The sequence below is a fragment of the Scyliorhinus canicula genome, chromosome 9, assembly GCF_902713615.1.
Source record: "Scyliorhinus canicula chromosome 9, sScyCan1.1, whole genome shotgun sequence".
Classification (NCBI taxonomy): domain Eukaryota; kingdom Metazoa; phylum Chordata; class Chondrichthyes; order Carcharhiniformes; family Scyliorhinidae; genus Scyliorhinus; species Scyliorhinus canicula.
The window spans coordinates 60,702,764-60,716,003 of NC_052154.1; the positions used below are offsets into that span (position 1 = coordinate 60,702,764).

Genomic DNA, 13,240 nt, shown 5'->3' on the forward strand with positions numbered 1-13,240 from the left:
AATTCTTGCGCTTGTCCTCATCTATTGAGCTTTGTTGGCTGCTAATTCCATCGATACAGCAGCTTCCAAAGCTTTCTTTAAGGTCAGGTTGTTTTCGCTTAACAACTGCTTTTGAATGGCTTCGCTCCTTAAACCACAGACTAATTGATTTCTGCTGGTATCATTTAATACATTCAAAGTGTTTGGCATACCCGAATTTGCAGTGTTCAGCCAGTCAGGGTAGCTACAAACTTCTGCAATCAATTCACCACCTTCTTGGTTGCGCTTATGAAACCTCAACCTTTCTGTGATGACTAAATACTTTGGTGAATAGTGGCCCTGCAAAATTTCCACTATTTCTTTGTATGTTTTTGTGCCTGGCTTTTCCGGCTGTACCACACTCCTAAGAAGGTTCAACGTTTTCCCTCCATTATGCTCTGGAATCTTGGGACTTTTATATCTGTTGCTATCTTGTTAGCTAGGACAAAATGGTTAAATCGTTCTGTGTATGAGCTCCATCGCTCTATAATCTCACCAAACAATTCCACGGAAGGACCTACGTGTACACAATATGCCATGAATGTTTAGCACTACCTTGCTTCCTTTCTCCCCAAAACAAGGCACAACCCGAGCTCAGCCTTTTTCCCCTTTGTGTTTTGCAACACCCCCAGCTCTAAATTTATTGTTGCAGGGTTCTTGGTACTTACAGCTACCGAGTGTGGTTTGGGCGGAGCATGTGGCAGACCTCTTCCCAAAGTTGTTTTCATCGGATTTTTCTGTAATTTTTCCATTCCTTTGGTGCTTGCAACGGTTGTTTGGCTCCCCCAGTGCCAGCTTTCATGTAGCGATCATTTGAATTATTAATTATTTCTTCTGATCCCTACAAACGCTGTTCACCTAACTCGTTGCCAGTTTTTATGTGGTGGATTCAAGATTGAGTCTGCAGGCCTTGGAGATTCAACCAAAATGTAGAGCTTTATTTAGAAGATGTTAATACTACAGGCTGCGATGTTAGACAGCCCGTTTGCCTGCACAAATGGTTGATCGTCACACAATCGTTCTCTTAAAGTGCCCCTGTTCGCCAATGAGGCTGCCTGTGAGGAAACACTTTAAAAAAAAACTATGAATATACAGCATTCCTGTTCTCCAATCCTCTTGCAATGAAGACAAGTATGCCATTTGTATTCCTAATTGCTTCCTGTGTTTGCATGCTAACTGTGTTCCTTGAACAAGTACCTAAGTCCCTGTCAACTTGAAAATGCCTCGTGTATGCCAACTAACTGCTTCCTGTCCATCAACCAATTCTCTATTCATTGCGAATAAGTGTGGCGCCTTAGAAATGGTTTTTTGAAATCTGAATATACTATGCTTACTGATTCTCCTTAATCTACCCTACTGATCACATCCTCAAAAAAACTCTAAATTTGTCATGTTGACGTTGTCTGATCATACTACAGTATACTTTTCTAGATTCATTGTTAAGATTTCCTGAATAATATATTCCAGAGCTTTACCAATGACTATCAGGCCAACTGGCCTGTAGTTCCCTGTTTTTTTCTTCCCCTTCTTTCTCAAATAGCATAATTACATTTGCTAACTTCCAAACCACTTGGGACTGTTCTAGGATCATGGGAATTTTGGAAAATCATAATCTGTGCATTTAATGCATCTCTTAGAATCCTGGGCAGTCTGGTCCTGGTGATTTGTGATCTGTTGCTTTCATGCTTACTGGGATCATTTACCTTCACCCCATAACCCGTCAAGAGGGGATCTAATCTAGTAGAAACCAACAAGATTGCCCATCTTTACCAAGAATTAAAATCTAATGAGTGATGTAAAATGCACAGATTCTCCAATAACGTGTTTTTATTAATTTTGTCTTTGAATATCACAAGGACATCGCTTACAACAGTTGATTTTTCTGCATCCATGATGAGGTCCATCTATTCAGTTGTGTCAGCTACCTTTATGCAAACCCCCCCCCCCCAACCACCTTTCCCCCTTTGCTACCATACCACCATACCAAACATTCACTCCAACCTTCCACTTGGTCCGTTTGCCTCCTCTATAACATCCTACATGGTCGATCACACCACCATGGTTAGCCATACCATCAACTATCCTACCCCTCAAGGAAACCTTGGGCCTCATCTTGCCCCAGCGTCTCCTCCACCAATTGCGATTGTGTTAGACCCCATCTCATTTACTTTATCGGGGACCTTTTTTGAGTCCCAGAAGAGGCTTGTTGCCACTCCATTTTCTGCAGTTGTCCACTGGCCTCGATGTCAATATGCATCAATTTAAATGAAGATTGATTGTTGAACTAGTTGGGCCTCACTATCAATCAATCATACCATTCGGAACCAAGTTAATATCAGCATGAATATATTTTCTTCATATAATTACTCATACTAAACATTTTTCTATCGATTCTTGTTTAAACAAATGTTCAATTTCACATTCATCAATTTTGTACACTGTACTCGCACATTAAAAAGACTTGAGGACAACACAAATGCAGAAAAGATGATGCATGTTTTGACTTTACAAATTTTTTAAAGAATTGAGGTGTTTGGCTTGATCGCCTTTGATCTGGATCCTAATCCACTGCAAACTGGCAGCAAAATTCTGATCTGCTGGCTTTGGCATCCTATGTGAAACCAGTTTGTCCATTTTCAATTCAGTACTACTAAGGGTGCTTGCACAGTACATAACTCTCCAGAGTTGCAATTAGTATAGATACGCCTGTAAACGTTGATCTTGTGTGAAAGTTGACCACATGATTTGTGACCTGAAATTTTTCATATACTTTGTATAAAAGGGGACCCTAGCTTTTAAGGGAGGAAACCCCAAAAATGTGAGAACTAAAGTGATGCGGGTGATTTTCAACCCAAGTTAGCTGTCAGCGAGAACGACGATGTGGTGGAAAATCCCGTGAGAATCCGAAAATGGTAGTGTCATTGTGGGTTCAGCCCAGTAAGGGCGGTAACCTCATTTAAATATATTTTACTATACTTAGCGAAGTGCAGCCCCTCCCCCGCCACATGATCTTTCCTTCACTGAATATTGATAACTCGTCGACGTGATGTCACATCGGCAAGGTTTAGAATAGGTTCTGAAAAAAGTTCATCAGTTGAGGGGATTCCCCTCCCCGGGGGCGCAAAAGTAAGTATAGCCCCTGGGGGAGAGGGACAGCAGTGCTCTGGCACAGGTTGGCACTATCGGGTTGACAGTACCAACCTGGCAGTACCGTGCTGGGGCATTGCCAGAGGCAGACTCTCTGGTGAGACCCACAGGTGGCATATTTCGGGTTATGTTTGTTAGCGGGGTGGGTGGGAAAATGTTTGTTTAGGGAGTAGGGAGGAGCCCCTGATGCTGATATTTGTTGGGGGGCTGGTTGAGTGCCCCAATGCTGATGATGGTGGTGGGGAGGGTGAGAGCCCAATGCTGATGATGGTGGTGGGGGGCGGGGGGGTGAGAGCCCAATGATGGTGGTGGGGAGGGTGAGAGCCCAATGCTGGTGATGGTGGTGGGCAGGGTGAGAGCCCAATGCTGATGATGGTGGTGGGGGGGGGTGAGAGCCCAATGCTGATGGTGATGGTGGTGGTGGGGGGTGAGTGCCCCAATGCTGATGATGGTGGTGGGGAGGGTGAGAGCCCAATGCTGATGATGGTGGTGGGCAGGGTGAGAGCCCAATGCTGATGATGGTGGTGATGGGGGGGTGAGAGCCCAATGCTGATGATGGTGGTGGGGAGGGTGAGAGCCCAATGATGGTGATGGGGAGGGTGAGAGCCCAATGCTGATGATGGTGGTGGGGAGGGTGAGAGCCCAATGCTGATGATGGTGGTGGGGAGGGTGAGAGCTCAATGCTGATGATGGTGGTGGGCAGGGTGAGAGCCCAATGCTGATGATGGTGGTGGGGAGGGTGAGAGCCCAATGCTGATGATGGTGGTGGGGAGGGTGAGAGCCGAATGCTGATGATGGTGCGGGCGGGGGGGTGAGAGCCGAATGCTGATGATGGTGCGGGCGGGGGGGGGGGGGGGGGGGGGGTGAGAGCCCAATGCTGCTGATGATGGTGGTGGGGAGGATGAGAGCCCAATGCTGATGATGGTGGTGGGGAGGGTGAGAGCCGAATGCTGATGATGGTGCGGGCGGGGGGAGAGCCCAATGCTGCTGATGATGGTGGTGGGGAGGGTGAGAGCCCAATGCTGATGATGGTGCGGGCGGGGGGGGGGGGGGGGGAGAGCCCAATGCTGATGATGGTGGTGGTGGGGGGTGAGAGCCCAATGCTGCTGATGGTGGTGGGCAGGGTGAGAGCCCAATGCTGATGTTGGTAGAGGGAAAGTCCCCGAATCTTATGGTGGGGGATGTTTGCTGGGTTTAATTTCTGTGCTGATTGTGGCATGCAACTCCGGCCTCTCTGCTTCTATTAGACCCCGCCCTGCCACAATGCCATACGGTGTAGTAAACCATGCCGCCTGAATCTTATTTTCAGAGAGGTTCAAAATCTAGACTAAAAACTCAGCTGCACAGCTGGAGAGCCACATCCCGGGTTTTCATCTGAGCCGACACTCTAACAAAATATATTTTAAAAAAATACTAGTTGCATTTCCTCCAGTTTCTACTTGTCAATTAAAATAGGAAAGATATGGATCGATTTTTGACTTTTATGGAGGAGAACCTGACTGATCTGAGAAGAAATAAGCAGCGCACATTGAAATGGTATGCAGGTGCAAACTTCCAGAGCAAATATTAAAGAATTGAAGGTCCAGACCTTGTCTTGAACCATCATCTTCAGTCTTCCTTTTAAGTGGAGGCTCAGTCCTTGCTAATCGGGCCCTGGTCTGTGCATCAAGACTTAAGTCAAGGGCTGGGTCTAACAGTGTAATGTTTTCTAAAGGCGTGGCATTTCCCTTTCCTTCCTTACTCCCGGACCCAGAACATCATTGAAAATGTAGGCACAACCAATGCCTGTCTGACCCTCCCTGGGATGGGGGTTCCTGAATTAAAAATACCAACTGGGAGAGAGACAATAAATGACTGGTGTGGGCACCACTTCCGTCAGTACATTGTGGATTTTTTTGAGAGCAATTATGGGTGTGCTGGGTGGTTGTGTTTTAGTTGAAAGTAATCCCTTCAAAAATTCTCTCTTTAAAAATTGATCCTATAATGCTTTATTGTAAAAATGAATCTCAACTTTCATATGGGTATATCCAGTAAGTTTGAAATGTGCACTATGAGCTCAAATGGATGTCATGCATGTCAGAACCCTGACATCTATAGCTTATGTGTTGGGCAGAACAACAAGTACTTTACTGTGCATCTTTCAGTGTTACAGCCAAATGAGGTGTGCTCCTACTTGGTTTATCTTTATTATTCACTTTCCCTTCCTTTCCCACATGTTGAAGACAAAAAAACTGCAATCAAAATAGGTTCAAGGCCTGTTATAAATAACATTTTGTTTGTGAAATATTTGATTGCTGTACATTAAAATTTTACCACATGGAGCATTTTTAACATGGTCAATCTACATTTTAACTTTCCTTCCATGATGAGCATAACAAAGTGCTTTTTTTCCCCAGGTCATGGATATCACAAAGAAGACAGTCCTTTCCTAAACAAAACTGACACTTTAAAAGGAAATGAATATTATGACAGAAATTTGGCCTTATTTGAGGTAATGATTTTGAATGGGGAATTTTGCTTAATATTTAAAATGCTGTATTTTAGTCTGATATTTACACATAGAGTTATAGCAATACTACAGCACAGAAGGAGGCCATTTACCCCATCGAGTCCAAACTCTGTGGAATAATCCAGCTCATCACCTTTCTCTGCTCTATCACTGTAGCCCTGCCAGGTTTATTTCTCTCCAGTGCCTATCCAAGTTCCTTTTGAGATAATTGATAATGTCCACTTCCACCATCCATCTTCATAGGCAGTGAGTTCTAGGCCATTACCACTTAATGCGTAAAATATTTGGCCAAGATCTTCATCTGAACTCCTAGGCCTTGTACTATCAGCTAATGACAACAGCTTTTCTTTGTCTATCTTATCTGAATCTGTCATAGTATCATACAACTCGATGAAGTCTACCCCCAACCTCTGTTCCGCAGAGACCAATCCTAGCTATTTCAACCCATCCTTGTAACTGAATCCCCTCATTCCTGGAACCATTATGGTATGTTCTCTCTTCACCCTCTCAAGGGCCTTCACATCCTTCCTAAAATATGGTGACCAGAACGGAGTGCAGAACCCAAGTCTACGCAACATGCCAAATAGCCTGTGCTGTAACAATTGTGATTCTGTATGTTAGTTGTGGTCTAACCAGAGCTTCAGTAAAACTTCCTTGCCTTTGCCTTCAATACCTCCACATGTGAAACCCATGATCCGATATGCTTTGTTAATCATACTCTCGATATCATGCCACCTTCAAAGGTCTATGAACGTGCACCCTGAGATCACTGCCCGTTCTTTAGAATATGGATTTCTTTTTACTCTAATTCTCAGAGACTTAAGAAAAGCTTTGGGTGAGTCCATATTGTCCTGAGAAGCTGTATTTTTTCGTAACATCCAAGCATTATTCAGTAGTAATATGAAATGACTCTATTGCAATAAGTGTATGCTACCAAAGTTATCAGATTTGAGCCACTATCCATAATTATCAAACTTTTCCCTGATGTTCAATAGCAAGGGAACAGCTGATCATTTCTTTGGTTATTATTCTAATAGCATCCTATAAATCTTTTCCAATGAACCAAAGTTGGTGTTCTGACTACTCTCTTTATGATTACAGTCATTGAAATGTTGGCCAGCAAACAACTCAGAGAGCGGGAGAATCATTTCCCATTTTCCCATAAAGAAGCACTTTTTTTTAATAGAAATGGAGATAGTTGAATCTGATTACATAATGTGAGAAATTTTGATTTCATTTCTGGTGTTTGATTTTGAGTGTAAATAATAATCACTTATTGTCACAAGTAGGCTTCAATGAAGTTATTGTGAAAAGCCCCTAGTCGTCACAAGCACCTGTTCGGGGAGGCTGGTACGAGAAAGATTTAAGCTCATTTCACACCAGTGTAGTTTATCTATTGTCAAGGAATCACCAGAAAATATGGGGCAAAATTGTAATGAACATCAACAGCACTAACCTAAAAATCAGGCCTAGAAAGGCAATGACAATGCATCACTTGTACTAATGCCGAAAATTATCCCCCACCACTGCCCCCTCCACAGTTCTTTAGGTTGTTTAGAAATGTAATTGAGACGGTGCAACTTATCCCCTGGATTTTATTGTGGTATAAACACCCATGGTCTAAATCTTCTGCAGGAGGAACTGGACATTCGACCAAAGGTATCATCGCTCCTTAGCAGATTGGCTAATTACACAAATATCACTCAGGGAGCAAAGGAACATGAGGAAGCGGAAAGTGCAGAAGTTTCCAAGAAAAGACGACCAAAGGTAAGGAATGATGCCTCCATTAATGTTATTTCGTTGACTTGAAACATTCTTACTGAAGTAATATAAATATGAATATTGTAGCCAATCTTTGATTTTGAGACTTCTGCCATAGTATGCTAAGAATGAGCTGAATGGTTAACATGTTTCATAGTGTTACTTCACAAAACACAAATGTAATTTTTTTAATGTTCAGCATTACAGATATTGCCAACAATATTCATATTTCACACTATTATAAATAAGGAATGTTAATTGTGCTGCTCTTTGCTGATGTGTGGATATATTAATTTATTTTGGATCTCTCAGTTTCAGAATTAGGCATACCTTTTTCAGTGAAACACGTGCCCATCACAAAGTTTAGAGTTATTTATGTATTTTATTCTGTCAAGTCCATCAACAATATGTGGTGCAGTAAGCCTTTGTAACCTGCCACAGGATAGCATTAAGAACAGTCTCATCTTACTAGGGAAACTGAATCTCAAAATTGTTTCTAAATTCTGGTGCTTCGGCTCTGCAGGGTTTCTATATTTAAAAAGAAATCAACCCTCCTTCCCTCAATACTATAAAAATGTTTGATGCCATGGATGGTCAATTGTTCTTTTCATCCACTGGGCACGATCCAGTGGCCATGCTGCATCGGGAAAGCAGTTCACCGCAGCAAAGCGTGGCCCATAAAAGCCAGGAGACCCCACTCTCGGGATCTACCTGGCTCGACGCGCCTTTAAAAATGGCGTTCCGACCTCTTATTAAACTGGGGAGTTCCGGCGAGCAGAGCTCCCTGCAGTACAAAGCGGGATAATGTGCGACCTTGGATACGTGTTCCCTATTCAGGCCCCATATACAACGCAAGTCGTGTTGAATAGCCATGTGTTTCTCTGCACTGCGAGTGTCTAGAAACACATGGCAAACGTGCTCACTTGAGGACTTTGTTCCCTTTTGGGAGAACCGCGCTCACTGTTGCTATTGGTGAAATGACTGTTGCTATTGGTGAAATGACAGAAAATCTATAATGTGCCATGGTAATCTGAAATTGACGTGAAAACGTCTATCCATATATAGGTGGGCATATTCATTGTTGATGGTAAGAAATCAGGCAGACATAACAAAGGTGAAGAGGTCACGATGTGATCCCTGCTCAATTCTCTGCCAGAACTCACCAAAGCTCCTTAGATAGCATCTTCCAAACCCACGACCGCTACCATCTAGGACAAGGACACCACCACCTGGAAGTTCCCCTCCAAGCCACACACAGTTCTTCACAGTCGTGTGTCAAAATCCTGGAACTCTTTCCCTAATAACGCTGTGGGTATATTTACAGCACATGGACTGCAGTGGTTCAAAGAGGCAATTCAGGATAGACTGTGAAGCCTGCATTCCTTGAAAGAAAGAATTCCCACCTAGAAATTAATGGATGGAGAGATAGCTCAACTGGTTGAGGGTCTCCTGGAGAGGTAGCTTAATTGATGTGCTTCATTGGAACTCCCTCTTCGTAGCAGTACATCACTTTCCACTATTTCGCAGCACTTCAGCCTGCCACTGGCTGATCAGTGGCTTCACTCCTTGGACAAATAACAAGACTACTTGCTGGCACGATGGGATCATGCGGTATCACTGGCCCTTGGTAGGGCTCCTGTCTCCGCAGATGTTTCTTCAAAAATTTGTCCTACACTTTCACTTAATAGGACAGTGGCCCCATCTTGTCCACAACAACTCGTCGTATCCAACTTGGTCCACTTCCAAAATTCTTTACAAAACCTGCTTCGTCTATCTCAAATGCCCTTTCCACGTTTGCCGAATTATGGTTCTTTCTCTGGCAACTCTGCCTTGTCTCTACTTTCCCAGCCAAATTTGAAACTACCAGGCTCAACCTGATTCTCATGCGTTGACCCATCAGCAGCCCAGCTAGAGCTATGCTAGTAGTGTTTTGCGGGGTGGTTCGGTAGGCTACAGGAACTGCGCTAACCTGTTTCCTAGTGACGCAGGTGGTTGCTGCTTGAGACCAGTCTTGAACGCCTGAACTACGTGTTCAGCCAATCCATTTAACGAGGGATGATATGGTCCGGTTCGAATATAGTTTATTCCATTAAATGTCATGAGCTTCTGGAATTCCGCACTTATGAACATTGTTCCCTTGTCTGAGATAAATACCTGTAGCTTGTCGTGGGTGGAAGAATATTGGTGCATTTTCTTCTCCACTGTGGCGTCTGATGTTATAAACTTCATTTCAAAAGCCTCTATCCATTCTGAACATAACTTCCATAAATATGGCAACATAATCTATGTGAACCTACACCCATGGTCAACCTGGCCATTCCCAGGGTGCCAAGGAGCTGCAGCTGGCAACTTCTGGTAGAATTGGCATTGGTGATATTGTTTCACAACCCTTTATCTATCCGTATCAATGTGAGTCAGCTCGGTAGCATTGTGGATAGCACAATTGCTTCACAGCTCCAGGGTCCCAGGTTCGATTCCGGCTTGGGTCACTGTCTGTGCGGAGTCTGCACATTCTCCCCGTGTGTGCGTGGGTTTCCTCCGGGTGCTCCGATTTCCTCTCACAGTCCAAAGACGTGCAGGTTAGGTGGATTGGCCATGATAAATTGCCCTTAGTGTTGGATGGGGTTACTGGGTTATGGAGATATGGTGGAGGTGTTGACCTTCGGGTGCTCTTTCCAAGAGCCGGTGCAGACTCGATGGGCCGAATGGCCTCCTTCTGCACTGTAAATTCTATGATAAGTCTATGAGTCACCAAACTTAGCTACTTACTAGCATTTTCACCTTGGGCACATGCCCGAATGGGCACAGTGCAATTCTTCAAGCAGTGGTTCTCTTCCTAGTATGCGGACAAACACTCTTGTTTCCTCAAAGAATGGCAGCATCCTTGCAGCTAAGCTCATCTTTCCTCAGCTGATGAGGCTTCATTTCCTCCAAAACTTTCTCATTCTTCCATCCATGCAGTATTCTGTGTTTAACCTTCGATGACAAAAAGTCTCTATTAGTCCAGTACTTAATTTGCTGCATTGTCATAGATACTGAGTGCAGAAAGTTTGAAACCATCTCTTGTGGTACTAGAGAAAGTGGTGTGCTTTCTGGCAATTGCAGACAATTTAAGGGGTCTGCATTGTTTGTGTGAGACCCTGGCCAGTGTTCAAAGGTATATCCGAAAACCAATAAGAACAGCACCCAATGTATCCTAGCAGAATCAATTGCTGGAATCACTTTGTCTTTTTTGAAGAGCCCTAAAAGTGGCTTGTGGTCTGAGATGAACTGAAATGAAAATCGCTTATTGTCACGAGTAGGCTTCAATTAAGTTACTGTGAAAAGCCCCTAGTCGCCACATTCCGCGCCTGTCCGGGGAGGCTGGTACGGGAATCGAACCGCGCTGCTGGCCTGCTTTAAAAGCCAGCGATTTTGCCGAGTGAGCTAAACCAGCCCCTGGTGATAGTACCATGCTTCCTATAGGTGTATTGATGAAACTTCGTGATGCATGTATAATAGCCAAGACTTTTTTTATTTGGAAGCATCCTCTTTCCATGTCTGTTAGGGTTCTTGATACATACCCAATGGGGTCTCCGACTTATCCTCCATTGTATGGAATAACACAACCATTACCCATATGGTGAAGCATCGCATGTAAGTACTATCTACTCGAGGGGCGAAATGTACTAATAAGCATGAAGACTGGAGTACTTGCTGAACTTGGGTAAAAGCCTCTTCCTGTGGTGCTTTCCAATGCCATCTCTGACGCTTCTTTAACAACACATACAATGGTGCTAACAATGCTGAAGATTTGGGAGGAATCGCCCATAATAGCTGACCAACCCCAGGAAAGACCTGAGTTCTGAAGTGTTCCTAGGGGCCGGTGCCCCTTTAATTTCTCTTGCTTTGTCTGCCATTGGGTGCTGTGACCCTGAGCATCCACCGATAACAAATAAAAACCACCTTAATGCTTGGAACGTGCACTTCTCTCTTTTTAAATGCACTGCCGTCTCTTAAAATCTCTTCAAAACGTTGTCCAAATTGGCCAGATGTTCCTCCCCAGTGGAACCTGTTATTCAAACATCGTCCAAATAAACAACAACCTTTGGCAAACTCTGCAGCATACTCTCCATGGTTCGTGGCAAGCCAGCAAAACCCCAAAACGGTAGACGTGTGTATTGGTATAACCCCTTAAAAGTATTTAGGATGGGCAGCACGGTGGCGCAGTGGGTTAGCCCTGCTGCCTTATGGCGCTGAGGTCCCAGGTTCGATCCCGCCTCTGGGTCACTGTCTGTGTGGAGTTTGCAGATTCTCCCCGTGTTTGCGTGGGTTTCGCCCCACAACCCAAAGATGTGCAGGCTACGTGGATTGGCCACACTAAATTGCCCCTTAATTGGAAGAAATTAATTAGGTACTCTAAATTTATTTTTTTTAAATAAGTATTTCGGATGACATCATCCAGTTCTAACTGTTTGTAAGTGTGGCTCATATCCAACCTGGTATATGTCAAACCCATAGCCAACTTAACATATAGATTCTCTATTTTGGGATGGGTACCAATCTAATAATAATAATAATCTTTATTATTGTCACAAGTAGGCTTACATTACACTGCAATGAAGTTACTGATAAAATCTCCTCGTCGTCACATTCCGGCACCTGTTCGGGTACACACAGAGAATTCAGATTGTCCAATTCACCTAACAGCACGTGTTTCAGGACTTGTGGGAGGAAGCATCTAGTTTTGCAGCCTGATTTACCGTCAACTTGTAATCTCCGCTGATACAGATGGTCTTGTCTGGTTTGACTACCAATACAATGGGTGCTGCCCACTTGGTGAATTGTATGGGCCTGAGGATGTCCAAGTTTTCCAGTTATTTTAGTTCTGTCTCTACCTGTTATACTAATACGTAGGCCACAGGTTTTGCACGAAAAAAAATCTCTGGGTGGCTTCTGAATCTGCATGGATTTTTGGCTGCAACCCTTCTATCTTTTCCCAATTCCTCCTGGAACGCATCTTGGTTTTCTTTTTATGACTTTGTGCAGGCCCCCCTCTTTCGGTTTAAAGTTCCAGTCAGTTCAACTCATTCTACTGGAGCCAGTCATGCCCCATTCAACACAGTCCTTAGCTGGACACCAGCTGGATACTATCATTTGTAGCTGTTCAGACTGCTGTCTATAACTCACCAGAGTCCTGGTCACCTCTACTATTTTTATGGATTCTCTGGTATATGTAACCAGTCTAGCTGCAGTATTCTTAAACTTCTGGGCTTGAACCACTTCTTGAAGATACCAGTAGGACTGTTCGTTCACAACAGTAGCTGCTGCCCCCATGTCCACTTCCATCTTCGGTGGCTGGCTGTTCACTAACAACACCATTGTGATGGGGCTACCATGCCCATTTTCATATTATTAAGCGACAAAACTCTCCGTTCACCCATCCTCCGTACTATGCACAGGGGCTGGATTATTTACTCTGCTGGTACTGGGCAGGCCTTGCTTGGTTTTACATCTGTGTCTCAAGTATCCTTTTCTTCCATACACCAAGAATTCTGCTTCTCTAAAGCTACACATTTCTGGAAGTGACTTCACCTGTACCAATCGCACTCTAATATTCCTTGGCTGTTGTTTAAATCTTCGATACTTTGTAGCTCTTCCAGCTTCTGAGTTGTTCTCTTGACTTCAAAACCAGCATCTCCACTCCTGGCTCCATTGCTGCTCAGCTTTCTGCCCTAATTGGTGGACTTCATCGACTTGTGCACTTTGCAGCTCCTGGCACCATTCTCGGCGCTCTCTATTGCTAACCCCATTTCGGACGCCTTT

At 44.0% G+C, this 13,240-nt stretch overlaps 1 protein-coding gene across 3 annotated transcripts in view; it reads left to right on the forward strand.

The window, feature by feature from the left end:
• The window catches only part of slc12a4 (solute carrier family 12 member 4), a 216,504-nt gene that overhangs the window by 95,968 nt on the left and 107,296 nt on the right, over window positions 1-13,240 (forward strand). For all 3 annotated transcript variants that reach the window (XM_038806749.1, XM_038806750.1, XM_038806748.1), the window contains exons 2-3: window positions 5,562-5,656; window positions 7,310-7,441. In XM_038806749.1, coding sequence (XP_038662677.1) covers window positions 5,562-5,656; window positions 7,310-7,441 — 227 coding nt within the window. The remainder of the gene's footprint in view (window positions 1-5,561; window positions 5,657-7,309; window positions 7,442-13,240) is intronic.